This window comes from Agelaius phoeniceus, chromosome Z, assembly GCF_051311805.1.
Source record: "Agelaius phoeniceus isolate bAgePho1 chromosome Z, bAgePho1.hap1, whole genome shotgun sequence".
NCBI classification, from domain to species: Eukaryota; Metazoa; Chordata; class Aves; order Passeriformes; family Icteridae; genus Agelaius; species Agelaius phoeniceus.
In genome coordinates this window covers 60,133,298-60,160,375 of record NC_135303.1, presented here as the reverse complement: position 1 = coordinate 60,160,375, position 27,078 = coordinate 60,133,298, and the positions used below count along the sequence as shown (strand labels likewise).

Sequence of the window (27,078 nt, the reverse complement as noted above, 5' to 3'; positions counted from 1 at the left end):
TATCAAGATCATACTGGATACTATTGAAACGCATTTAAAGAACAATACGCAAGCACAGTCAACATGAGTTCACAACAGGAAAGTAACTCATCTGAGTAACTCATCTGATACCCTTCTATGATATAGCCACCCACCTAGTGGAGCTTTTGATACTCTCCCTTACATCTGTCTGAACAAGCTGTCCAACAGTGAAATGAGTGGGTTCATGGTGCACTGGTTAAAGACCTGGCAGAAGGGTGGAGTTCAAAGAGTTGTAGTGCAAGGAGCTGACAAACAGTCATCTGCAGTGTTCCTCAGGTTTCAAATCTAGGGCCAGTTCAGTTCAATGTATTTATCCATGATTAGGAGACAGGAGTTGAATACACAATTATGTATGCAGATAATACTAAACTTGAAAGTTGCTGTTGACTCTTGAGGGACAAGAGACCTTGCAGAAAGATGTGGATAGTTGAGGATTTGGCTATGATTAATGGCATGAAATTTAACAAGTTAAAATGGTGGATTCTGCATCTGGTACAGAGGCACCAGTTATCAGGTTCCTGATACAAGTCTAAATGGTAGAAAAGTCACTGGAGAGCAGCCCTGTATAAAGAGATCTGGGCATGCTGTTACCTCAATGATTCTACCACAAAGATTTAAGTTCAGAGAATCACAGAATTACTGGAGTGGGAAGGGTCCTCTGGAGGGCAACACACCTCTCCTCATTGGCTCCGCCACCACTTGCATTAATAAGTTATCTTCCTGTATCTACAGGAACTTCCTGGACTGTGTGCCGAGCCACCCTGTGCCTCCCAACAATTATCAGGATTGTTGAATTCTCAGAGGAGAGAGTTCAAGGATCAGGGCCCATGATCTCAAGGTTACTTCCAGTTGCCCACATAGAAAGCCTCATCAACTTCCTTGTTTGAGTCAGGTGGCCTGTAGTAAACACCCACAACAGTGTCACCCATTTTAGGCTGTCCCTTAATTTTTACCCATAAGCTCTCAACTCCTTGTCTGTCCCTGGCAGAGCTTGATGCTCTTTCACATGAAGACCAGCTCCACCACCTCACCTCACTCACCTGTCCTTTCTAAAAAGTGCACAGGAATCCATGACAACATTCCAGTGGTGACCTATCCCACATCTCTGAAATTGCAGTGAGAACATGACTCATTGCCAGTTTTTCTTGTTTATTTTCTGTGCTATGTGCATTTGTGTACAGGCACTTCAGGGAGGCAGTTGAGCATCCAGGTTCCCTGGGAGGAGTGTAAGAGGATTCCCCATTGCTATACACACCCTTGATGTGGTTAGCTCTAAGACTCTCAGCTTGAGGCAGCCAAGCTTGCCCTGGTTGGCATGGCCCACTCCCCAGGAGGAATCAATGGCATGAGAATTGCCACTCTGGACCTCAGCCAAGTCATTCAGTTTAAAGCCCATCTCACCAAATTGGCTAGTCTGCTGCCAGAACTTCTCATGCCCTTTTTAGACAGGTGGATCCCATCCCTCCCTAACAGGCTACAATCATTGAAGTACAACTCACTGTCATAAAAGCCATTATTTCAAACATATTTTTGCCTGCTCAGTTCTGAGTTTTTCCAGGAACTTAGGTGAGGCATTGGAGCTGAAGTAAGAGTGGTCTTTTGTGGTCGCACATGGAAGGCTGACTGCCTCAATCTCCCAACTGCCTGCTCCAAGTTACCTCTGTACCAGAAGGAGGTGAAGCCTTCTCCCATGAGCTCCATACCTTTTTCATGCAGATTACTCTTGGGGAACCTCTCCATAGTGAATTTTAAAGAATCCTTTTCCTATTCCAGCCTTTTACCCAGCTATAAGACTCAAGATGTAACATTTTTAACATATAACAATAAACATGGCTTTATCTGTGATAGGTTTGACCTCAGCTGCCTTCCAGATGTCCATTCAGCCCCATCTCCTCAACAGGGAGGGACATTCAATCTCCCTCCTCCTCCTCAACAGGACAGGGAGAAAATAGGATGAGAAAGTTCATGGGTCAAGATAAAGACAGAGTGACCATTTACTATTCACTGTCACAAAAACAACTTCAACTTGTGGAAGAAAAATTTATTGCCAATTAAAAATAGAGTAGGATGGAAAGAAAAAAGGCAAAACTAGAACTACCTCCTGCCTATGCCTCCCTTCTTCCTAGGTTCACTTCACTCCTTCAGTCCTGCATTTTCTACCTCCTCCCAGGCAGTATAAGGTGGGTGTGGGGATTGCACTTACGTAATAAACCTTAATCTCTGCTGCTTGTTTGTTTTCTCATTGTTGCTCTGATCCAGCATGGGGATCCCTCCCATGAGGCACAGTCCTTCATGGTTTCTTCTCACAAGCTGCAGCTCTTTAAGCAATGCTCTAGCATAGGTCCTTTCCATGGGGTACAGTCCATTAGGAAAAAGCTACCTCAATAGGGGTCCCAAATGGGCCACAGTTCCTGTTTTGCTTGTGTGGGCTCTCCATGGCCTGCAGCTTCCCTCAGGGCACAGCCACCTCCTCCTGCCTGGCATCCTCCACAGGCTGCCATGTGATATCCTGTCTGGTCTGTTTCTCCTTGGGTTGCAGAGGGACAACCTGTTCCACCATGGTCTTCTTCATGGCCTGCAGAGGAATCTGCCGCAGTGCCTAGAATAACTCTTCCTCTCCTTTTCCATTGACTTTGGTGTCAATGTACAGAGCTGTTTCTCTTACATTTTTCTTACTCCTCTTTCTTGCAACTGTGTAATATTTCCTACCTTTTCTTAAGTTTTCAGAGAAACGCCAGAGCATCATCTTTGCTGTTTGGCACAGCAGTGTCCTGCAGTGGCTCCATTTTGGAACTGGCTAGAACCAGCTGTTTCTAGCATGTTGGGTTGAATTTCCAAGGAAAAAATGTTCATGTTTCAACTTTAGCAAGCTATATAGTAGTTTAATGTGGACTTACTCTGGCTGTCTTCAAAACTGTCACCTTATTCAGCTGCTCTATATGTTTCTTAACACTGTTCACACTTGAATCAGTTTGGGTCAGACAGAAGCCCAAAGTGAAAGCACTCCTGTTGCTCTACAAAGTTCCAAATTTCTGTTTGCAGTGGTTTGAAAAAAACAAATCCAGGGTTGACACTATACTATTCTAAGCTAATCTTCTTCCATATGGTCTGTAAATATTCAGTGGTCAAAACAGTCTGCAGGCATTGTCTGCCACATGTATAAAATAAATAGAAATTATAGTAGGTGACCTTTCATAACAAATTAATTTAGCTTCACTGTTTCCTCATATAACCTCTTAGGCTGCATGGTTTGAAAAGTCACGCAGGCAAAAGCCTCTTCATATTTTAACACTATTTAGTTTCCCTTTAAATATTACCTTCTCTCCTACTCCTACTATCTGGGCTCCCTTCTCACAGTTTTCAGTCAGCTAGAAAAAAATTAGCCTCACTTTTCTCCCCCATATGCTTGAATTGAAACATAGGTGATAATCAATACAGATGAAACATCAGAAAAGCTCCTGCCAGCCTCTAAGGAATTATTTGGCTATTCTTGACTGTATAATGAATTGGGTTGCTGTGTATATTCTTCATCGCCAACCTTTGAAAAGCCTATGTTCTACTTGCATTCTAACAGTTTATCCTAGAGAAGCATGAGGAGCAATACAATTGAGTCAAATGCCTAGAATTTTGCATATGGCTTTTGACAGTCATTCAGTTCCCTTTTAGGAACAACATATTATTTGACCTGACTACATCACACTTCTTTTGCACATATCTATCTGCTGTTCAGCATGGAAGGAAATTACTGTAGGGTAAGAGAGTGACAAGCCCAACACATGATAACAAGTGGTAATTTCTGACCCTTAAACATCCCCTTGAATATATAGTAGATGAGTACCATAACACTTGCCTTTCTGATTTAGCTGCATTTTCTGGAACCGTCTTTTGATAACTGAAGGATGAGACCCGAACATGAAGGATCCCTAGTGAACACCTGGGTTAATCAGCATGTTAATCAGCACGTTAGTCTCTGGGCTGCAAAGGTTCTGACTTCTGCTGCTTGAGAGATTCCAGTTCCAGACAATTGAGCATTTATATGTGAGGTACATATACATTGGCCTAGTATAAAGTAATCTTACAGACTAAATGATATTGTCATTATAGAATATCTGTAGCTATAGATAAGAACTAACACTGAAATAAGGGTGTGGCTGTGAGTTGTGGCATGCTTCAATTTTTTTTGAATTCTGTAACATATATTAGGAAAAAACCCTTAATTTAAAAAACTCTGGCCATTTGAAGTCAAACATTTAAAATTTTTAAAAAGCTGCTGTATTTTTGAGGTGAATTCAAGAGATCTGCCTTTTCTGAAAATTCTACATAGCCAGATAATGTTCATGCAAAGAGGAGTTTTGCATTGAGAAATCTTTCCAGTTTGTTTTTAACTACTATGTGCAGCAATCCCCTAGGAATGTATTTTGTTCTTCCAAACAAAATATAAACTTAGCTTCTTTTATTTTTGATGCTGCCTGTCCCTAAGTGTGCCATTCTCTCAGAGAAGAGGTTCCGGATGATAAAGCACATACCTGAATCAAAACACAAAACAGTGTAAGAACAAAGGAGTAGAATTCAAACTATCTACAATTAATTTAGAAGGAACTGTAAGAGCCTTCATCTGGCAACCTTGCACAATTCCTTCCATGTACTTAGGAGCAGAACACTCCATCATAAAGATGAGATCCTTCAAATCCTAAAGCCAATGACAGACCAAAGACTTCTGTATGATGCAGCTAAATTCGGTAGAAATTTTTCCAAAGTGTTTTGATGAGAAGGAGAAGGTATCTGTTTACATGCAAGTTTTGGAGTGGCCTTGTTTTTTCTTGCCTTTCAATAATCATGCTGTAAAAGTCTTAATTTAGATATAATTTTTCATCCCAGCTAGGAGTTATGAGTGAGGAACAGTTACACAGAACCAGCGTATGATCAAATGGGAATTGATTAAAAAAAAAAACAAACAAAAAAGCAAGTTTCACTAAATAGCTGTAAGGCAAGCATCACTGAAACAACTTCTATAGGTGTGTGTTTTTTTATGCACCATAGGCATGGTGTATCTTGCATATTTAACTATTTGTATTTGAAAGATACTAGAAATCAAAACAGGTAGTGATGCACTTTCCTGCAGTGGTCTGCAGGAGATGTAGCAGAGAGGGTTAGAGTTTGTGAAAGGCCCAGTAAAGATTTGATTTTTGTTGCAAGAGCATCCCAGTTGTGTTGAGACCCAGCTCTCTGGAAGATGAGATACTTACCTGCAAAGAGCACTATCAGGTACATTTTCAGAACATAGGGGAAGTAGATTGAGAAGCTAAATGGAAATGGTAGCTTGATGGAGTATGTGCCAAAGGATTCAAAATAAGGCAGTGATACACAAATTGCAAATCCTGTAAAAACATGGTAAATTCTTAGTCGAAAGGAAGCAGGAGATCATCAAAAGCTTAATGAACAAGTCAGTTACCTTTCATATTTTATATACCTATACATATATATATATATGCATTTATATACATATGCATGTTTTCTCCTTGAGTTCAGTTTTGTAGGTTAGAGGTGCTAATTGCTCTAAATACTAGAATTAATAAATATATCCTATTCACTAACAAGTTCTGTCAGAAACTTTCAGTGTGTTCTCAGTGGGCAGATGTAAGTATGATAACCTGCTAAGTATGGCCTGAGCCAGTAAGGTCAGCCTCAGGGGGGGAGAAGCTTTTGAACTTGCTGTCTAGTACACTCAGTCTGGAAGGGAGGAATCCATATATCTTTTATGAGGATATCTTTCTGCTTTACTTAGACAAAAAGAACATTCTCCCAGATTTTTAAAAACTTAACACCAAGCAAACAAAAAACCCCTAAAACATACCAGACACACAACTCCAAACCCCAGATAGTCCCTATTAAAGAAAAAATAACAGAAAAGAGAGACAGAGGTGACATAGAGGTTAATATGAAGGTACACGAACATTTATGACAGCTTTGGCAGCACATGAGGAGCTATGTTAAACAGAAATGGCAATTGAAGTGATCACATTTTACTGAAGAATATTAAGGAAGCAAGTGGTTGGTACCCTCCCCAACTCCTTACCTTTAGCCAGAACTGAAAGGGGATAAAGTGGGATGCAGAGTGAGAAGTTGAGCCATGTTAGTGGTAGGTAGTATATGTCCATCCTTGCCAACATATTGTAAGTGTACCTGCAATAAGAGGAAAGCAGATGGTCTCAGAGGAAATTATGACGTCTTTAGAAGAAAGATACACTAGTGGAAAATTCAAAGGACTTGCAGAAGAGCTTGGAGCTGTCTAAGTAAATTTCAGAGCCAGCAACAGTTTTTGTTCAGACTCCAATGCCTGAAAGTAGATGGCTCAATTTTTCAGAACAGTTACCTGTGGTGCTACCCTGGAGCAGGCAGACAGCAATAAAACCCTCCAGACAAAAAGCTCTACCAGAAACCAGCATGATTTCATACTGCTCCATCAGAAAATGGATTTCAGATGGGGGTGTTGCAACTGAGAGGGGCAGGCAGAATATCACTGTTGCTTGGGACTGAGACAAACCTGATGTATGACTGCTGAGCTAGCTGAATCACTGCTGGAGAAGTTAAACAAGAAGACAATTGCAGGTACATAACTGGTAGTACATCTGTCCCCCTCCTGGACCTCAGCAGGGGTAGTAGGTCCAAAAAAAGCAGTTGCTCACAGTGTACTGCAGCATTTTATTTTTACTGTGGCTGCTACTGTTGCTTATAGGGAGAACAGAATGTGTAGTACTTCAGTCTCCAAAGGTGACCTGATCTTGGTTTGATCTTAAAGTGGTACAGTAGCTCTCCAAACACTGGAGAAACAGGTCTGATTACATTTTTGGTCAGCTGAAAGACTTTATGCACTGTGAGCTTGCTAGACTTTCCGACAGTTAATACTAGTGTTAAACACACCTGTATTCCCTTTTTATTGATTAATTTGATTAATTTTGCATCATACCTGGACTCTAGAAGAGTGGACCATTGAAAATGGACCATTGTCTCTCAAGGCTGCCCTCTGCAACTTCAGGATTGTCTCTATTTTTCTGTTATTGTTGCTTCTTAAGACTGAATCTCAACACAATACAAAAGAAACAGCTACTCCGTCTCTATACAATGCCTTGGGCTGTTATGGTATAAGCAGGAAAAATCAGACCTTGCGGTCAGTATATCACTAGCCATGATGCCTAATAAATAGTCCTTCAGAGAAATTTGTGTCCCTGAAACTTTATGTGGTAAAACTTGTAATACTTCAAGAGTAGTTGGCTAAGGGATGGGAAAGATGCCTATGCACTTTTAGACGTGAATACTTCTTTGAGATACTAGGACATTGTCATGGATGCTGTAAGATAAATCAGGTAAGAATTCTAAATTTGTATGAGTTATATTATGGTTTATTTGAATTGGTAATTTGCTGCTATAGACCACAGGAGCTTTCCTGTTAAACAACTGCTGTTACTGCTGTGGTGTTTAACTCTGTTCTTTAGCAAGGGCAGAAAATAATGATGCATCAATGGTGCTATTATGCACTTACGAAACTTCACAGCCAACATTGTTTATACTGTTGGCATTTCTCCAGCTGCACTGAACCCTTTCTTTTCAGATTAGGTTCTACTGTTTTAGTTTTACAAACTTCAAGAAGAAATGGGAGGGAAGTATAATCAATTAATACAAGCAGCAGCCTATTAAAATGTATTTTGAAATACTCTGAAGCTGACTTAAAATCTTTATTAATTCTTTCTGACACTTTCCTGTTTCTTATCTCTTTTATAACATAAGTTTCCTTTGCTGCCTAAAACTATATTCTTCAGTCAGTGCCCTAAGCAATATATTTAAATTAGTAGAAAGGCATTTTATCAAGAAAAAAAGTTTTGCTGCAATACATGAGTTGCTGTGAGAGCTGTCTTCTTAAAATTTTGTATTTACATGTTACAAGCCTACAAACTGAGGTGCATAGAGGCTTGCTTACATTACATATGAGAAGTATGTGTTGTTCTTGTGGTGTGATATATGCCCTACTACACCAAAACTCTCAGTCTCCTGCATCAGGAGTAGGAGCTCTTGGCTTTTTGGAAAGCACACTGCAATCAACCAGAATAGTCTTCCTGCCTTTGCAAGAAGTTCTGCTGGTGCTGCCTTACGGTGCCATCAATCTTGGATCAAAGTGGATAAAAAAATAAAATAATGTATAATAAATAATACATAATAAATAATATAAATATATAATAAATAATATAAATATATAATAAATAATATAAATATAATATAAATATATATAATATAAATAATGTAAATATATAATAAATAATATATAATAAAGCAACAGGGTGGTAATGGCAACCAGGATGGTTTCAGGAATTGCTGTTCTCCAGAAGGTAGTTGTGATTTCCTTCTAAATTTTTCTTTAAAATGTCAAAGCCTTTGAACTACAAATATTAATGCAGTCTGCTAATGCATTATTCTATCTTACATCTGTAAATTACTCTGCATCTTAACCATGTGGATTTTTGTAAAAATCATTAGGTAACTTAAAATGTTCAAGCTTTTATTTAAAAATGGATAATATGCTTTGCCAATTCTGAAACAATTAAATGAGCCTGCTGCACAATGGGGGTAGAGTTCAGCTGGCAAGAATAACCCGTTTTTCCCTTGTGGTTTTGATGTTGACCCCTTACCTGACCACATCTAATAAATTCCAAAGGAAAAATAAAACACAGACGACATATTTCCCTTGAACTTCTTCCTGACTGTTGATCACGACAAATAAAATAATTATTCTCTCAGTGATCTGAAAAGAAAAGAAAACTATGAATTCAGTTAGCACCTTCTCTAACTGTTATTTCTGTGGCATTTTGGCAAAATAGGAAGCCGCAAATGAATAGTTTTCTTTACACAAAATTAGCAGTGAATATTTTGTTCCATGGCCTGCTTTTGTTCAAGGTCCTTCAGCAAAGAGAAGTGGACATGGCTGGCTGTAGCATCAAAGACCTGTTATGGTACATGTGGAAGTTGGCTTGCCAGAGGGGATGACTGGGTTTGTAGCCAAGGAAACCTGTGGAGGTTGTGGAAGCAAGAACTACTCCTGCTGCACCTGCCTACCTGGAGGGCTGGCAGGGATAAGCTCCCTTTCTTGCAGGCTGTGTGGGAGGCAGTAGGATACAGGGAGCCCTTCTTGAGGGGTGTCATATGCCAGAAAGTACTGATCTTACACTCCCAGACCTGCTCCTCATATCTTGGAAATCTGTGTCCCAAGGAATCTCTTTCAAGTAAGATTTACAGAAAAAGGAGGAAAAGTAGAATTACTTGTCTTGCTTTCCATCTTATTCTTGGTTATGGGAAGTGGGTTTAAGCTTGTCACTTACGTGAATGATTGCCATAGTATTTATGTCCTAGCATTTTTCTAGTGGCTGAACTTTATCCAACCCACAAACGAAATGATAAAGTGGATTAAACAGGCAGTGTCTCCAGCTTAAAATAAATACTTTGGTAATATTAAAACTCAAGCAATTTTTTTAAAGTGTGTCTTTTTTGCAGCTTTCCTGACAATTTTGTAACAGTATCCATGCCCTGCCCTTCATCAGTACTCCAAGAGTTGTCAAGCTGTCCTAGAACAGTAACAATTCACTCTGATTTACAAATAGAGTATTTGAAAGTGTTGAAGGAGAAAGCATGCACCTAAGCAGTTGGCATGAATTGATGTAGCTTTACTAGGTTGGATTTTTTTACCCAATGCCATGTCTTCCATAAGGTACATTAGTTGTAATGATTTCACAAGTTGTGATGTCAAGTCAGTTAAAAGTTACAAAATTAAAGTGGATTACCAAGGTTGTTTTTTTAAGCATTGTTATTCTTCATTCCCCAGACCCCTACCTTAAACAAAGAATTTTGGCTCTCAGCAAGTTTGTGTGGTAGTTTTGCTACATAATATTTACAGGTTCCTGCATGGCCCATTCTGGCCACGAGCTCTCTTTTTTCACAAACCACATCTGTCAGATAAAGCAGCCTTCACTATTCAGCAAAATTACGTCAGAGCAATTTTCATACAGAAAGAGAGCTTGTCTATCCCCCAGGGATCTGGTTCCTCACCTTGGAAAGCACTGAGGGGCCACAACAGCTAAAAGTGGTTTTCCTGTTTCTCACCCTCCTGTGACTGTCATCTTTTGCTGCTGATCCCATAGGTCCCTAATTGAGGAACTGATTTTTAAAAAGGTCAGATGTTGGCAGACTTCTGTATAGATGGGTCAGGAAACAGAAAGTGAGAGCTAATATGCTTTGTTTGTACACTGATGCTGAGGTACATGGCAAAAACATGGGGGAACTGGAAGTATTGATACAGATCTGAAACCAGATAGAACAGAGGTACAAGAAACACGGCAAGGCAACCATCACAAGAAGGAAATCAAAACAAAGGTAAAAGCTGTGTGAGCCCTGGGTGGGATTGTGTGCTGGAGAGAACAGATAAAATAGGATCTGAGTTAAAATTGTTAGATGTAGAGTGGTAAAGAATGCAGCACTGGTGGTGTGGTTATTTTGTCACTGACCCTAAAATCAGACTTGAGATGTATAGAGAGAGTTCTGCATTATTTTTAATACGAGAGCAATTTCAGGGAATTGCCACAGGTAGTTGTGCTAGAGACCAAGGATTCATCATGACAGTGAAAAGATGGACATGTTCTTAGAAGTCAGAGCTGTAAGATTTTCCAAATGGTCACTCACTTTTCAAAAAATGGCTAGGAGGAAATGTGATAGAAAACAGCATGGGGTAAATGGTTGGGATCCAATCCCATTTCAGTGAAAGAAAAGACAAGCAGTAGAAAGGTAGTTACCATTTCAAACTCCAGTTTGAAACTCCATTTTCAAATGGATGTGTGCTGGCCAGTGACAGAACAACTATGGAGACCCAAAATTCAGCCTTATAATCTGGAAGTGGAAGAAACTGTGGATTTTCTTCTGTCCCCAGGATACAAGCAGAAACATGAGGCAGTGAGAACCACCTCCCTGGGGTTCAGCAGATTTCCTCCATCAGAGATTCATATTGGGGAAGGGGAGCAATGGAGGCACGCAGCTTTGCTAATTACACATGAAGGGACCCAGTAATCAAACTATAAAGTATGTTAAGCACCTGCAAGAACAGGAAATTTGACATGGCACAAACTGGTCGTCTTGAGGTATTTTTTTCCTGTTAGACTGTGGTCTCAACTGGCAAGCAATGGGCTGCACAAAGCAGCCACCAGACACTAAGACTAGAAGGATGTGGCCTTGGTCAGGAGCACATTTGTGGGGCAGGACACAGAGCTGTCTCCTCAGGACAATTTTGATATCCCTGTGAGGACAGACAGTAGCATCCTACCTCTTTCTCTGCATAAATCAGCAGGTTGCCTGTCTGCTTGCCTTTATTCTCTTTCCTTTCATAGCACTCCTGGCATTAGGTAACCCACACAGATCAAAGAAAAATGCAGAGGTTAGTCAAAGGCTGGGGATATTTTCTGCAAGAGGCAGGGTGCTTCTTGGAGAAGAGTAGTATGTTTTGATATTGTGTTGATATATGTACACACATATCTGTATGCATACATACATACATGGAGTCATGTACATTTATAAATACACACACATATACACACGTAGATAAAATGCATGTGCTGCTGCTCAGCCGTGGATCATTTCCTGTATGGATCATCTGTCCTTGCATGAATGAAGATGTGATATTCTCTGTGACTATTCTCATGCTTTAAATAAAAAAATAAAGCACGAAACTACAAGTCCTATGTTTTCACATTCATAAAAAGGAAGTATGAGCTGACATATCACAAAGCATAAATGTAATGTTTTCACTTTTCATTCCTCCTTTAAAATCAAATTGGAATTTCCTTCCTTTTCTGACACTGATCTCTCACAGGATACTGCAGGTTCTGTAGGGTGATATAAGTTTCTGCAAGGCAGACTGAGTTTGTTAATCAAGTAAGCGAAACAGAGCAAATTTGGCTAGAGAAAATAGCACATTCAGTTCCATTTTTTAATAACATGACTGTGCAATTTCATACTCAGTACCTGAAATGCTTACATAGTTCTTCAATTTAGCGTATATTAACAAAAAAAAAAACCAGCAGAAGAAAGTGAGAAAAGGGCCACTAAGTATTTAAAGTTAAAAATATTTTTTTTATCACAAAACTATAGTATGTTGCTTTTGGTTTGGTAAATCCAATTTGTTTGCACAGAATGAAGAACTGCTCTTTGTTTCACAAAAGCACCAGTCTTTTCTTAGACCTTTCCTCTCTCCTCACTATGGTACAAGTCCTTTCAGCCTTTACTCTCTAGCCAGACTAACACATTTCATTACCTTCTGTTGTGGTGGTGGCAATGACATGTGACATGTTCTCCTGCCCTCCTCCAATTATTTAAGGTGTAAATACCCTGAGAGACGTCTCTTTGCACCAGCTTTGTGACCATCCCCTGCCTCACCTTACCCCAGCACATCCATCACACAGGACTCATCTTTCTCTCATGGTGAGTTGGCCTTGACCTACCTTGATCTTTTCAGGTACCTGGTGGCCTGAGACTTTGTCCCTCAATGAGTTTTTCCAGAAGACTCCTCTGAGTTTGTTTTTCCACTAATTGTATCATGTATCTCAAAGTGTTTTTCTTAAAGCCTACTAAACCACAACAAATGCAATAGGTAGAAATCTTTCACTCAAGGACTCATTTACGTCTTGGGTTTGCTATAATGTCTACAAAACAACCTGCCACCACGAGGCCCTCCCAGCTTGTTTTATTCAATGTTAATTTATGCCTCCACCCATGCACTTCCCTGACATTGCCTGACCCACCTGTTCTCTCATCCTAGTGATCACCCCAAGTGAACTTCAGTGTGAATGTGCATGCATATGCCTGTTAATGATGGATGCATACAGGGGTATGTTTTAAGCTCTGAGTTGAGATAGGTGATGGGAGCACAGAACCAGGCAGCCCCTCTCAAATTCGTGCACCTTTATCAGTGCCCTGACTGCGCAAGAGTCTAGAAAGCCGTAGTAAGGTAAACATCTCTTAGCCAACTGTCCTTCCCTAGTTCATTGTAGAAAATAGACCTTTTTTCTTCCTAAGAGGCAGTGAAGAAAGTGTTACGAGGCATGTGGGAGTAGTGGTGGCACACAGCTGCTTAGCCTACACTCTCAGCACAACTGGTAACCCACGGGACAGCAGAGTCTCCACCAATGACCTCACATATCTTGTTCGGACAGCATGAGGCTGCTGCTAACATCAAGGGAAGAGAGTTGTTTATGGTGAGAGTGCAGATGGGGAAAGAACCAAGTAAGGATCCAAAACTGTATTTGGTGTGAGGTGAACACTGAGAGCCACAGTGCCACATGGTTCCCTGAGCCGCCTCTCCCTGTTTTCCAGGAGAGCGCTGCACAAACCACACTGCCCAAGAAAGGTCACTGTTTTCTTGCTCAGAATATCCGTTTAATACTAATGTCATTTGTGGCAACAAAAAATAGTGTTTGTGCAGGCCTCCCTGATCTCTGCCTTGTATAAGCCTGGATAGGAAAGAAACAGACTATGTCAGGGCTAGGGAATGTGTAAACTCTGTCAGGGCAAGGCTTGCTTTAATGACTAAGAGCAGGGTGCTCTTCTTTCCAAGACATGTGAGATTTGTTACAGGTCATACTAGATAGGAGTCTTCTTTCTCCCCTAGATTAGCATCAAAGCCTGTGGATTTAGGCAAGGAAAGGCACTTCTTTACATTTTGATGGATTTGCTACCATACTTAGGGAGTATTGTAAAGAACAGAGATCTGTATTAGTCAATTAGTTAATTAGTTATTTAGACAGTTAATGAAGACTTGAAAAGAGGAACATCTTCACCCATGAACATGTCATTTGACAAAAATGGATTATCCAGAAAATGAAAAACATAACTAACTACCCTTGGTCTTCTGCCTTCTGACTGCTGAGAGAAATAGGAGTTTCACCATTACTCAAATACTAAGGATTGAAAAGGTTTGAAGGTAAATTCAAGTAATCATTTTCCTTTTGCATTAAGAAAAAAGTAACAAAACCTGATATTAGCACCCAAAAGGAAAAATAAAAAATAGCGTGGTAAGGAAATCGTCAAACTATCATCATGCTTTCTGCTATAGCATCATGTGATGTTTTGGCTGGTTTTCTGCCTTCAGCTGAACATATGACAAACTACTAGGGGAAAAGACCAGCTTGGTTAAACAGAGAACTTACTGGAAGTCAGGGAAAAAGAGGAGAGTGCATCCCCTCTGGAAGGAGGGGAAGATAACTTGCAGGGACAGTAGGGGTGCTGGGAGGTTATGTAGGGAGAAACTTAGAAGGACCAAGCTCCTGGAGTTTGATTACTGCAATTGGCCACTGACCCACATCTGCTGGTGGCCACTCATCTGGACATTTCCTGGGTCCATGCTGGGGACCAAGCATGGAGTACTCACTATTCAGTTTTACTCAAAAAGAAAAAAGTTGACAGGAGAGTTCTTTCCGAATCAGCCCAGTTCTGAGGAAGCAATTCCTGCAGATAGGAAACTACCAGGAAACCAGGCTGTCTAAGGAAGGGTGCAGGAGCAACATTCAGGGTAGGTCAGCCTGGGCTTGTCCCCAGGGGCAGCCATGGCTGATGTGTGTTGATCATGAAAGGAGAGCTTTGAGAAACAACTTACCTGCAAAAACCTGGGGAGGAGATGGCCTTTGTCAATGCCAATGAGAATGTGCAGGATCTCCAATACAGATAACAATTGGCAAAGGCGCATTACAAGTCCTATGGAGTGAAACGTGTCAGCCACTGAATCTAAAGGCAAAATTAAGAGGAAGATTAGAGGATGGTTATACAGTTAAAGTCTGGAACAACCACTGGGTTTGCTTTTAGACTATCATCACTGGAGATGACAAGAAATAAATGTCACACAGTACGAAACTTCTGGGTAGCAGAAGAAATGCTTCAGGGAGTGGAGGAGGCAATCCACTCTGTGTGTGTGGCTCTGACACAGAGGCAGGAAGCTGAGAAAAGAATTAAATTCCCTGTACTTAAAGCATGGGCAAACACTGTGTGGGATGTGTTGGTTTAGAGATACTGCTTTAGGGTATTTCTGAATAGGAGAAAATGTTGAGGAAATGCATAAGGAATTTCTAAACACTAAAAATTGTTGAGTTCCTGCCTGTATCTGCACTGCTGAAAACAAGTAGTCCAGAAAGTAGGCATTTTATATGCCTACAACTGTCCACCATCATAAGTAATTTTAAATTTCCAGTCACTAGTTTTCTATTTTTGTGTCTTAACCCCAGGCAACAGAAAGAGAAATATATGGTAATGTTTTTGGAGATAGAGAGTCATGTGTAATAACCACAAAGATATTCTCTCCTGGTGGCTTCAGTAAGTTTATTATTTGCCATAATGACTGGACCTGGTCATTAAGATTTATGCCTAATTCAAATGTTACTAGCATGACACTGAATATTAAAGTTCATTAGCAAAACAAGAGCTTCATTCCCAGTGTGACAAGGGTAGAAGACAGGCACAAGTAATTTGTTCAGCCTTTTTAATTGAGTGCCTTTCTGATTGAATTACAGTCCCTGGTATTGGACATACACATGTTCATAATCTTAACTTTATCTCTAATTTGATATCTCTGTGTGTCTGTCACTACCGCTTAAAAAGTCCAAGAAAAATAGAGGAGGAGCCTTACCTTTTCCAAATGTCATGAACCTGATGATCATATTTGTAAATATCCAAGAATGTCCACAGAATTGCATTAAGTCATACACAAACAGGTACATGTTCATCGTAAAGCTGTGGAAAGTGAAAATAATAAACTATATGACTTAAAACAACATTGTAAGAAATTACACCCTCTCTGGACTTGTCAATAAATCAAAGGAAAAGAGCTGAAATTGAGAGCAGCCCTGAGGAGAAGGACTTGGGGGTGCTGGTGGCTGAGAGGCTGGACATGACCCAGCCATGGGCACTCACAGCCCAGAGAGCCAAACGTGTCCTGGGCTGCATCCAAAGCAGCGTGGGCAGCAGGGCCAGGGAGGGGATTCTGCCCCTCTGCTCTGCTCTGCTGAGAGCCCACCTGGAACCCTGCATCCAGCTCTGGGGTCCCAGCACAGGAAGGACATGGAACTGATGGAGAGAGTCCAGGGGAGGATCAGAGCAAAGGAGAACAAGATGATCAGAGGGATGGAGGACTTCTCCTGTGAGGAAAGGCTGAGAGAATTGGGACTGTTCAGCCTGGAGTAGGTTTCAGGATGACCCAACTGTGGTTCTTCAGTACCTGAAGGAAACTTAACAAGACAGAGACTTTTTACAAGAGCATAAAGTGACAGGACAAGGGAGAATGGCTTTAGACTGAAAGAAGGCAGGGTAAGATTAGATATTAAGGAAAGAGTCTTTAGTGTGAAGGTGGTGAGGCACTGGCACAGGTTCCCCAGAGAAGCTGTGGATGCCCCATTCCCAGAAGTGTTCACGGCCAAAAAAAGGATGGTGTTCTGAGCAACCTGGACTAGTGGAAGGTGTCCCTGCTCATGGCAAGGGTGTTGGAACTAGAGGGAGCTGAATGGATATTAAAAATTCTCAATGTCCCTTCCAACCCAAATCATTCTTTGATTCCATGAAATATAAACTAATCAGTGTGTGTGTATCTCAGAGGTCCCAGAACAGAACTCTGTCTAATGGATTAAAGGCTCCTTTTCTTGATATAGACTTGCTATATACTTAGGATATGCTCAGAAAAATTTTCTGAGTTCCCACCAATCATTAGGGTGATCTGTGACCATAAAGGGAAATTTGTGCCTCCAGAGGAAGAAGTATTTAAACAAAGACACTCCATTAACTTCTGGATTCAAGTTGCATTTAATAAACAAAATTTCCTGTGGAAGAAGACTAAGTTTTGCTATTCTAACATAATTTTCATGGACAATCTGACTTTTTGCAAAACTTCATAAGCTCTGCATATACCAATTTCCCATAAATGTATTTTCTTCTGGTCTAATATGAAAAGACAGGTTTACTTGTCCTCCATCTGTAAGACTACTTTTTAGGAAATTAACTTGTTAATTTTTAACTAGAATTTATCTCCTGTGTTGGACCTATTAATTTCCTGCCCTAATAAGTAGTATTCTCTTCAAGTTGTGCCTTGATCCTGTGGGTTCTTGTGGTATGTTTCTGACAAAAACTTCATTTCATTTGTATCTGTACATTAACAAATGGAATAAATTTCTCTGTTCAAAAATATCTAAATTTGATGAATGTCTATCCTTCGTTCCTAGCATTGGACCATAAGTAACAATACTTACAGACTTACTTAAATTGATCTAGATAAACTGATCTTCTAAATTTTTATTGTTCGTAAATCGCAGGGGGGCTATAAAAGTGCTTTTCTTTCTCTCTTCCAGTTATGTAGGATGACAGCTATTCACATCATCACTTCTTTAAGCACAAAAAGATTTGTGGGAATAAAATATTTCCTAAAAGACATCCTTGTCCTTTGATACTGTAAAAATAAGACATAAGGACCAAAAACAAAGGAATCTATTCCATATATACCTTCCTTTTGGGAAAAGTAGAATACAGCTGAATTGAATTAAAGTCCAGTGAGATCAACTAATATTTAAACCAAATTCCATCTGTTTTATTACTGAATGACACTTTGTTCCATCTTGTAGTAAGAAGAAATTGGGAAACTACATATTATAAAAAGACAAAAAATTAAGATCATTGTTCTGTGTTAAGAAACAGCCTTGTTACTGGATGGATAGGTATTTTTGTATGGAAGTTACAAAAGGAAGGAACAGACATGAAAATCTTGAGGCTTTCCACTCAGCAGCTCCACCACTCTTTTGGTCTGATGCTGCTGTGTGGGCATTGCACCGGATGCAAGCTGAGCACATGGCTTCTCTCTTCTGAAGTTTAGTTTGCTACGTCTGTCTGTCATCCTCAGAGCCTGTCTTTCAGTGATTCGGTTGTATTTTCCAAACTCTTCCTGCATTGGCTGGCTAGAAAATTGTTGTTTTTGCAGTTCTTAAGGTACTTAATCTTGACTAAACAGGGAGTAACATTTGTAAACACAGCCTCACATTAGTGTTTTGGCAGTGTGGCAGCTGTTGCACATTAGAACACATAATCTTTAAAATATACCAGTGACTGCTGAAATGTGTACAGACTGCTGACATTAATGGAGGGCCCCATATTCCCCAGGGAGTGTAGGGATGTGGTGCTGGGCAGCAGACAGACCCTGGCCCAGAGCTGCAAGTGGCACAGCTCCCTCCCCTGCTGAAACTCTCCACTGTGAAGAAACAGCCCTGATGTGAGACTGCATCACCCTTTTCAGCCTACTTTGATAATCCCTGCACAAAAGGTACCTAAGACCGAACAAAAGCTTTTCACAGAAGCAAAGAAATCTAAAGAAACTGAAAGGTGATTTCAGTGTGATAAAAGGAAGCTGAAATGTAACTTTTCACCTAGGTCCTTCTCATCCAAAGGCTGACCTCTTTACCTACGGAAACAGAAGCGGGCTGAAGATAACCTATTTCCCTGTCCCAACAGCTCTGTGTCACTACACAAAATTCAGGCATCTGCTTCTATGTGAAATGTGAAGGGCAGAAGAGATGGTCTTTATTTAGATCCTGTGCTCCCATCGGTTCACAGCAGGGATGACTCCACATTTCACTCCCAGAACCTGCTTCTGCAGCACTGTTGCAGACAAAACACAGACTATACATCAGGTAGGGGTTCAGCCTCTGAGCCTGCCTCAGACTTGCTGGCTAATCTTCCAAACCTCCCTTTGCCACCCTGGTGCCTGACCTGCTGCCACATCTCTCCCTTGTAGTGTGATTTGCTTTAAGGTGTTCAAGTTTCTTTCATTTGAAGGCATTGTGGGGAGGGAGGGTGGTCACAGCACGTTTCATTACTCTGCCTGCACTGATGACAGGCGAAAGAAACAAACATAGCTCTTGCAGGAGACACAGACCCAGAAGGCTGCACTTGCTGTCTGCTGTTTTAATTGTTAGTTTCACCTTATTTACTGTGGCTGATTTCATGCCAAATACATTGAGATGCTAGGGATGCACTTATCATATGTAATATCAACCTTGCTTAGCAGAAAACTTATCTGATTTCTCTGTGGGCTCAAGACCCGGAAAACTAGATGAAATGTAAGAAATATCAGAACTAGCACACACAGCAAAGATTTTATCATTTTAGTTGCAAAGCCTGATGCATTTCCTTGGGCAGAAATTTCACAAAGTGTAACTGTTGCATTTTATTATTTTTATCACAAAGGTCTTCAGTGTGTCTCTTTGGTAACTACCATCCAAGGCAAGCACGGAGGTAGGTGCCCTCAGTGTCTGAAGGGTGGTCAGGACCATGCTCCCCCACGAGCTAAGGTGACAGCACAGCAGCGGCACCCAGATCAGGTCAGCCCTTGCCCCATCTGTGTGTCCCTTGCAGGGTGACAGGACGAAGGCCACACTCAGGTTGCTCTCAGGGCTATCCCACATGGAGGATCCCACCCAGGCCTGCGTGCACAGAGCACTTTCCTGCCCCTCAGGACTCCTGTGCTCTGCTGCTTTCCCGTGTGCCTGTGCTGGCTGACCACACATGAGGAACCAGCCCCCACGCTGAAACCAGAGAGCAATGTTCCCTTTTTTTTTTTTTTTTTTCCTCAGCAGACAAGATCTGCTAGAAAATTCCCTCAGCTGACATAGTTTCCTTGTAAGTCACATTAAGTCATGTTGGTCTGAACTTCTGTGTCTTCCCCTTCCTACCCCTGACAAGCTGCAAGCCCTGTAGTTCAGGAAGAAGAGAGCTGCTGAGTACAGCTGCTGTACTTTTCACCCACATGCCACCCACTGTTTTTTCCCCTCTCCTGTTTGCATTTGAGCGGTCTGTGTCACCTGCACTCAAGAAGTATTACCTGTTGCAGGGTCGGATTGCTGCTGCTGCTCCTGAGTTTTCTCCTTTTTCCTCTCTGCAGCTGCAACAGCTGTTTGTTAGGAGATCACCCCTCCTCTTCCCTCTTACCCCACCCCACGACGTCACCACATGTAGCACTAAGCAGGAACAGCACTGCACTTCCCGAGAAAGAAATTTTTATGCCCAAATACTTCCACTGCATTTGCCCGTACCATCAGTCAGCCCAGCCCAGCCCAGCCCAGCCTAGCGCAACCTAAACCTACTTTACTCTAACCTAACCTAGCTTAATCTAATCTAAATTGGTTTCTTGCTGTTGTACCAATAAGCTAGTCTGTGAATCCCACTAACTTTATTTCTTAACCCAGAGCAATGTTTTGAAAGATTACTGGTGAGAAGAAATGCAAAATTATAATGCTTCTTGTATGCTTAAATCATCAACACTACAACAGTGCTATTGACTCCATCAAATAATAAGGAAGGATGGGAGCACACCCATCCTTTAAATTATTTCAGATAGAGGAAAGAATTTTCCACTTATTATATAGAAATGTGTGGGTTTTCATGCCCCTGTGAAATTTGGACACTACTTGCAGAGTGAAAATATGTGTTCATCCTAGTTTACTTCTGCCCAAGGTGTCTGGGATATCCCAGCATAAATCAGATGAAGAATACCCTAACTTGTTTATAAAGTCCCTTCTGCCAATAAGTAAGTTTCACCACAGGCATTCGTGTTGAAATCACACCCCATCCTGCAGTGAGATTTGAAATCTGATGCTGTAAGTGCAGAGCACACTGAAGATATAATAAGCATGGGATGTTGTGTGTAGGCACAAAATGCTGGAGGGTAAAATGTCCCTTACTGGGTCTCATCCCTGTTGCAAGTGGCACTGAGCTCCTGGCAGGACCATGCCTGTGGTGTCCTGGAGAGGTGTGAAATGCCTCCCTGGCTAGTGAATTCTTTCCTGGCAGGCACAGTGGGATACTGTGTTTTCCATGGTTATGTCTCCTACCTAAGACCTGAGCACAAGAGTCGTACAGCTACGACTGGCTTTCCTGCCCTATGGCAGCTTACTTTTGCTGATCCAAAATCATCTTCTTCTAGGCCAAAGAATTCCTTTCTTTCTCAGGAGGAAATAATATATCAGTGTTAAATAGAGGGTCAAGCAATCAAGCATACCACTGTTGAAAGGCCCACCCATGAACTGCTTACTCACTCCCCTCTGCAGCTGGACAGAGGAGAGAAAATTTAGCAAACGATTCATGGGTTGAGATAAGGACTGGGAGAGATCCCTCAACAAATACCATCATGGGCAAAACAGGCACCACTTAGAGATATGAAGTGAACTTACTACTAACAAATCAGTGCAGGATAAAGAGAAGTAAAATAAGTCCTTAAAAAACCACCTACCCTCCACCCATCCTTCCTTGCCAGCTGTACCTCCTACCCAGCTGGCACAAGGAGACAGGGAATGGGTGTTATGTCTGTTCATCACCTGTGGCTTCTCCTGCTGCTCAGGGAGAGGGAGTCCTTCCCCTGCTGCACTGCAGGGTCCCTCCCACAGCAAACAGTTCACTGAGAGTTTCTCCAACGTGGCTCCATCTCATCAGCAACAGCTCCCTCCAAACTGCTGCAGTGTGAGTCCATGCCACAGGCAACAGTTCTCCCAAAAGTGCCGCAGCCTGGGTCACTCTTCCGTGGGGTGCAGTGCTCCAAGGACAGGCTGCTCCAGCCTGGCAGCAGGAGCCCTCTCTCCACAGGCCTCCCACAGGATCACAGCCTCCTCCAAGGTATCTGTCTGCTCCAGTGTGGGGCTCCTCCACAGGCTGTGGGTGGATCTCTGTGTCCCTGTGGCCCTGCATGGGCACAGCTGCTTCCCCATGGGCTGCACCACAGCCTGCAGAGGAATGTGGGCTCCAGTGCCTGGAGCACCTCCTGTCCCTTCTTCTGCATTGACCCTGGTGTCTGCAGTGTTCTTCTCACACATTTCCACTCCTCTCTTCTCTGGCCACAGTTACAACTCCACAACAACTTTTGTTTGATTTCTTCTTAAACCTGTTACCACAGAATCACCATTTCTAAGTGGCTCAGCCTTGGTCGGGGGTGCACCCATCTTTGGATCCACCAGGGATTGGCTCTGCCGGACATGGGAAAAGATTCTGGCAGCTCCTCACAGAAGCTATCCATACAGCCCCTTCTGCTACCAAAACCCCAGGCCATGCAAACCCAATACAAGGCCGCCAGCGAGGGCTTGCAGGCTGGATTCCACTTTGGATCCATGGTGGTGAGCACCCCTGGCACAGCCTGGTGGGAGGCAGGGGCAGCTGGGGCAGCTGCATTTGACTGGTGCTGGGGAGGTGCTGCCCAGCACTGAAGCATTTTGAGGGCTTTCCTTTGGCAGCAGTGTGGCTCTATAGAGTCAATGCTCATTTGCTGCTGAGAAAAATATCTCCTGAGATGGTGGCATGTGAAAAGAGTGATGTTGTCCTCCAAAGGGAATGATGTTGGCGCCTACTTCATGATGAGGAATGAAGGGCAATGAGTAGAGAATCCATTTCAAAGGTGTACTTCTGACCTGAACTATAATGCTCTTATTAACCCACACATTTGAGTGGCAATGCACTGCGGGGATGGAGCCAAGGTACAGGGCTCATCAATCAATCATTGCATAGATATTCAAGTTCTCTTTGGGAAATGTAGAATACAATTCTGCCAGTAGCTTGTAGTTGATCTGGCCAATCAGAACCTAATGCTAGGCCTTAGTACAAAGAATCCCTCTCTAAATTCAAGAGTTTTTCCTGCATACAACTTTCACTTGAAAACACGTGTGAGGTCTTTTTAGCTGTGTGATTTGCAGTGGTGTTTTTGTAGTGTGATGAATACAAGAAAGTAACAGGTAAGAGCTTTTATTAGACTAGATAGAGTGGGGGGGACAGTTGGAGACACTTCTAGGCACACAGATTTTGACAAAGGCTTTTATGCTTAAAACATTTAACACTTTTGTATGCTGCAAAGACATTAAGAGGAAAGTTAATATGTTTGAACACATATTAACTGCATATGGGAACAAGAGGGTAAGTAATGGCAAAAAACCCTACCTTTTAATTTGTGGAAAATGAACTTTCTTCTCCACTCCAGTTATTCTCTTGCAGACTAACTTCTGTCTAGAAGCCCAGCATCAAAAAACTATTTGTATTGCTGCTGCCATCTCTTAAAACAAGCTTTATGACTGCTCCACTTATGATAAGACCAAGTCTCACAGGTTTTTAAAAATATAAACAGTTTTTAACTGCATTTGGTTTCCCTGAGTTTTAAAACACATGCAGTTTTTAACTGATTTCATGAGGTAGGGAAAACACATTCTATCTGGGCATGGTGCTTGTGCCAGGAATCTTTGCAAGGGGGTGCTTTATGTAGAAAGTTAATGGCAATCCTGAAATGCTTCATGTTATGTGGAAAGAATTTCACTCTCTTCAAACAGGAAACATCACCAGGCTAAAACATCTATTCCTTTTATGCACAGCTTTTGTTTCCAAATCCTTGCTATAAAACCAATATGCAAATGTGTTTTTAAGAAAAGAAAACATGTGTCTCAAAATTGATTTTTGATGTTCCTGTTAACATTATATGTCCCTTCCTCCATTATTAGATTTTTTGGCTCTGAGAATTCAAGCCTGTGTTGGCCAGTGGATTATGCTATTTTAAGCACTGGTAAATCACATTTCTGAAATGTGTGCTTAGCTGTAAACACACGCTCCCATGCTATTCATCTCAGTTAAAGTAAACCCTGGGCTGCCTGGGGGCCATGGGGCTGATGTGGTGCTCCACCAGCCACTCTTACCTCTCACTAGCCAGTGGAGGTATTTGCACAGTGCTGTAGCATGCTTGTGTTGTGTGACCGTGACTGCTAGGGGGGAAAGGAAGGCTGTGTGGAGGCAGCAGGGAAGCAAAGCCATCTTCACTGCAAGCCAGTAATAGGGAAAAGTGCCAGTGCTTTTGTCTGTACTCTCAAGCTGGGCAAAAGAGGAAGCAGCAGCCGTGCCATCTTCATGCCTCTCACACCCAGGAGATTTTATAAACTCAGCAGAGACCCTGGCTTGCAAACAGGTCCTACCTCACCAGAGCTGACTTGCTGGCATCATCTAACAGAGCGAGTCACATCGAAGTTCCTGGCTGCTTTAGGATGAGAAGTGCTGTGCTGGGGGAGGCACCCATTGTGCCACAAGGGACCACGAAACAGATACACACCGGGCAGGGAAGTTAGCTTATCAGGTGAAAATGACGTTTGGAAATGCTTTTGGGGAAAAAAGATGATCCCAGCCAGCCTGTTCAGCTCTGTGCATCCTTTTGCATTTTGCCACCTTTTCTGTCCAGACCTCCCAAAATTTCACTTGGAGAAGATGTGATAGTCTTACCCTCCTTACTTGTCAATTCCTGTGAGTCCCTGAGGGAGCAGGTCAAATGGCCTCTAGATTGACCTGTGTACTCATAACCAGCCCCTCAACTCTACAGGAATATGCTGATTCAGGGGCTTCATTTTCAAGCACTGATTTCAAGCATTGAGCCTACAATATTACCCTAATCCCCAGGCTAAGGTAAACAGCAGAAAGCTACTGACTATCTTCTCTGCATAGGATAAAAATGCAAACAATTGTGTTTCTGTAGCACAGCTTAATCCTGTTTTTTGTTAAAACCTTTCCACATGGAAGCAACTTATTTTTATGATGCAAAAGATGACATTTTAGGCTGATTATTATAACCTGGTTTTACTGTTCTTAGGGAATCTGAATCTGCATATTCAGGGACATATAATCTGGTTTTTTAGGGTAATAATTTTCTACAATTTATTTTTCTTTCAGGGAGCAGTGTAAATAGCATCTCTCATTTTCCATTAAAAAAACCTGGCCTTTATCATTCATTACGTCCTTCCTTCTCATTCCCAATTAACATCTTTCCAGCAGTATGGGAAATTCACAGGTTTTGCTTTGGAGGCAGTGAAAATATTAACTAAATATCAAAGACATACCCGATTTTGACGTGAGTCGTGTTTCTGCAGTATCTGCAGCCTCCTAATATATTAGCCTCCTATATATATTAGCCTCCTAATCCACTGCTCTCAGTTTCGTTGCTGGTTGAGGCCCACAACCCCATCAAATAAGTTTCTGCAATAATAAAGAGGAATTACTGCTAGATGGGCTGGGAGATTTCACTTTATTGAAGTGTTAGTCCTGACCAAGTCTCTTATAACAGAAGTTGTGATGATAGCTTCTGACATTCTCTAGGAATTTAATGGTTTGCAGAAATACTGAACTGTGGGGAACTGAGAAGGAGAGGGAGATGTGCCCCATTTTTCTTTAAAAATGAACAAACAATCAAACAAACAAACAAATCAAGAAGAAAAAAGAGAAAGCAAACTAAGTGTTTAATATCTTGAACTACTTATAATGATCAGTAATCATGTCCAACATAAATCCTTTTAAAGTACAAGTGAGTAGCTCTGGCAGGATTTAATACTTGTCACAAGGACAACACTGAGTTCCATGGCAGGCTTATTTTTAATTATTAAAATATTAAAGTAATATAATCTCAAGAAAAAATCTGTTATGGCCAATGCAAGGTTTTCCCAAAAAGTGGAGACTAGAACAGAGTACAACTCAATCCAAAGAGACTTTAAAAGAAAGTATGTTAATTGATTAAAGAGAGAGCAGCATTTTGAAAAATAGTTGAAGTCAAATAGGCTTTATTATTTTGTTGAAGAAAAGCTTTCTGTTTTATATAAATATGTCTGTCAAGATATTTCCTTTCTGGGAATTGTAACACACAGTACTCCAGTTAAATCCAGAGGAAGTTGTGCAGGTTCTGGTCTACCAAGATAAGAAACTTAAGGAATAGCACAGACAGTAAAAGTTATAGTGAGTAGATGTGTTGGTAACTGGTGTGCAGGGGCCAGATAAAGCTAATTGAAATCTCAGTAGCTGATCTCCTGAGTGTGAATGTTGGCTTAGCAAATGCACTTCCATGCTTTAACAGTTATTTTTTAGAGGGGAGTGTTAATTATGTTTACTTTTACATGTTCAAAACCAGATGATATTATTCTCTTAGAACACTGAATTCCTCATTGATGAAGGTAACGTGGTTTTAGGATTCTTACTGTGAGCACTTGGGCTCAGCAAGGTTGTTCCTAGAAAATGCACTAACCTTGGAGCCTCTTGTGTAGAGAACTGAGGCAGGACATGAATTTCCCTGTGCTCATCTGCTCATCACTTGCCATTGCTTATTCTTCACCTCCACTGAAATGAAACCAGAGAGCTACCAGTTCACATGAGATGGGATCTTCAATTTTGAAGTCATACAGAGAGAAAAATAATTAATTCAGGACACAACTAATGAAGAGGCTGAATGGTGTTTGGAAGCATTGTGGGGTTGGCAGTCTGTGGCTGCAGAGGGGTGGCCCCACAGCAGCACTGCAGTTCCCCTGTAGTTTGCAGGCTGGGCTGTGGTACTAGGAAGGGTGAAGGTTGAGAAGAAATACTGTCTTCACATTCCCTGACACATGATTGCTCCTCTGGGAACTCTCAGCATTGAAAAAGCCTTTGCACCTTCCTGAGTATATCATGACGTCAGAAGTGTGGAAAATTTTGGTACAAATGACTCATATCTGCCTATATGAGGATTAGAAGATATTTAAATATTAAAAACCAATCACCTTCTTAGAAATTATCAGTTGCAATCTTATTTGCTTTGTTCTGTTATGTATATTGTTTTCCTTTGCATTAAGTTTCTGAAGCAAAGTAAATTCATTCTGTCAGTAACAACTGAGAACTGACACTTTCTTTCAGGATTTACTCTGTGTCTTTGTCACCCTCATTTCTTCGTCTTCTCTCTGATTGCTCCCTGGAAGAACCCAGTGTTCCTCCACAACTGGGAGGGGGAAAACAGATTAGGGCTAGCCCTAACAAGGGGCAGACTGGACTGGAAGGGGTGAGGACTGGCAGGATGTAGCAGTCTGTGGGCATTGTCTTCCCATGAGCCGTTCCTGATCCCTTTTCCTGCCCACAGCCCCAGCCTTGGTGTGGGTCTGCCTGCTCCACCACAGCCCCCCCTGTAACTTCCCCAGGGCTGATCTGAAG

At 41.6% G+C, this 27,078-nt stretch overlaps 1 protein-coding gene across 2 annotated transcripts; it reads right to left on the bottom strand.

The window, feature by feature from the left end:
• Positions 1–2,047: 2,047 nt before the first annotated feature.
• Positions 2,048–20,039, bottom strand: HACD4 (3-hydroxyacyl-CoA dehydratase 4). Of its 2 annotated transcripts, XM_054651769.2 has the most exons (7): positions 19,952–20,039; positions 15,725–15,828; positions 14,702–14,829; positions 8,703–8,815; positions 6,098–6,204; positions 5,268–5,399; positions 2,048–4,547 (listed from the first exon to the last, which is right to left on the bottom strand). In XM_054651769.2, exons 2-7 carry the CDS (start codon positions 15,819–15,821, stop codon positions 4,465–4,467), a joined length of 660 nt encoding a protein of 219 aa, XP_054507744.1. In that variant the 5' UTR covers positions 15,822–15,828; positions 19,952–20,039; the 3' UTR covers positions 2,048–4,464. The 2 variants fall into 2 exon arrangements, with proteins under 2 accessions (XP_054507744.1, XP_077027249.1); XM_077171134.1 differs by having other exon boundaries at positions 2,048–5,399; positions 19,952–20,001.
• Between the last annotated feature and the right edge of the window lie 7,039 nt (positions 20,040–27,078).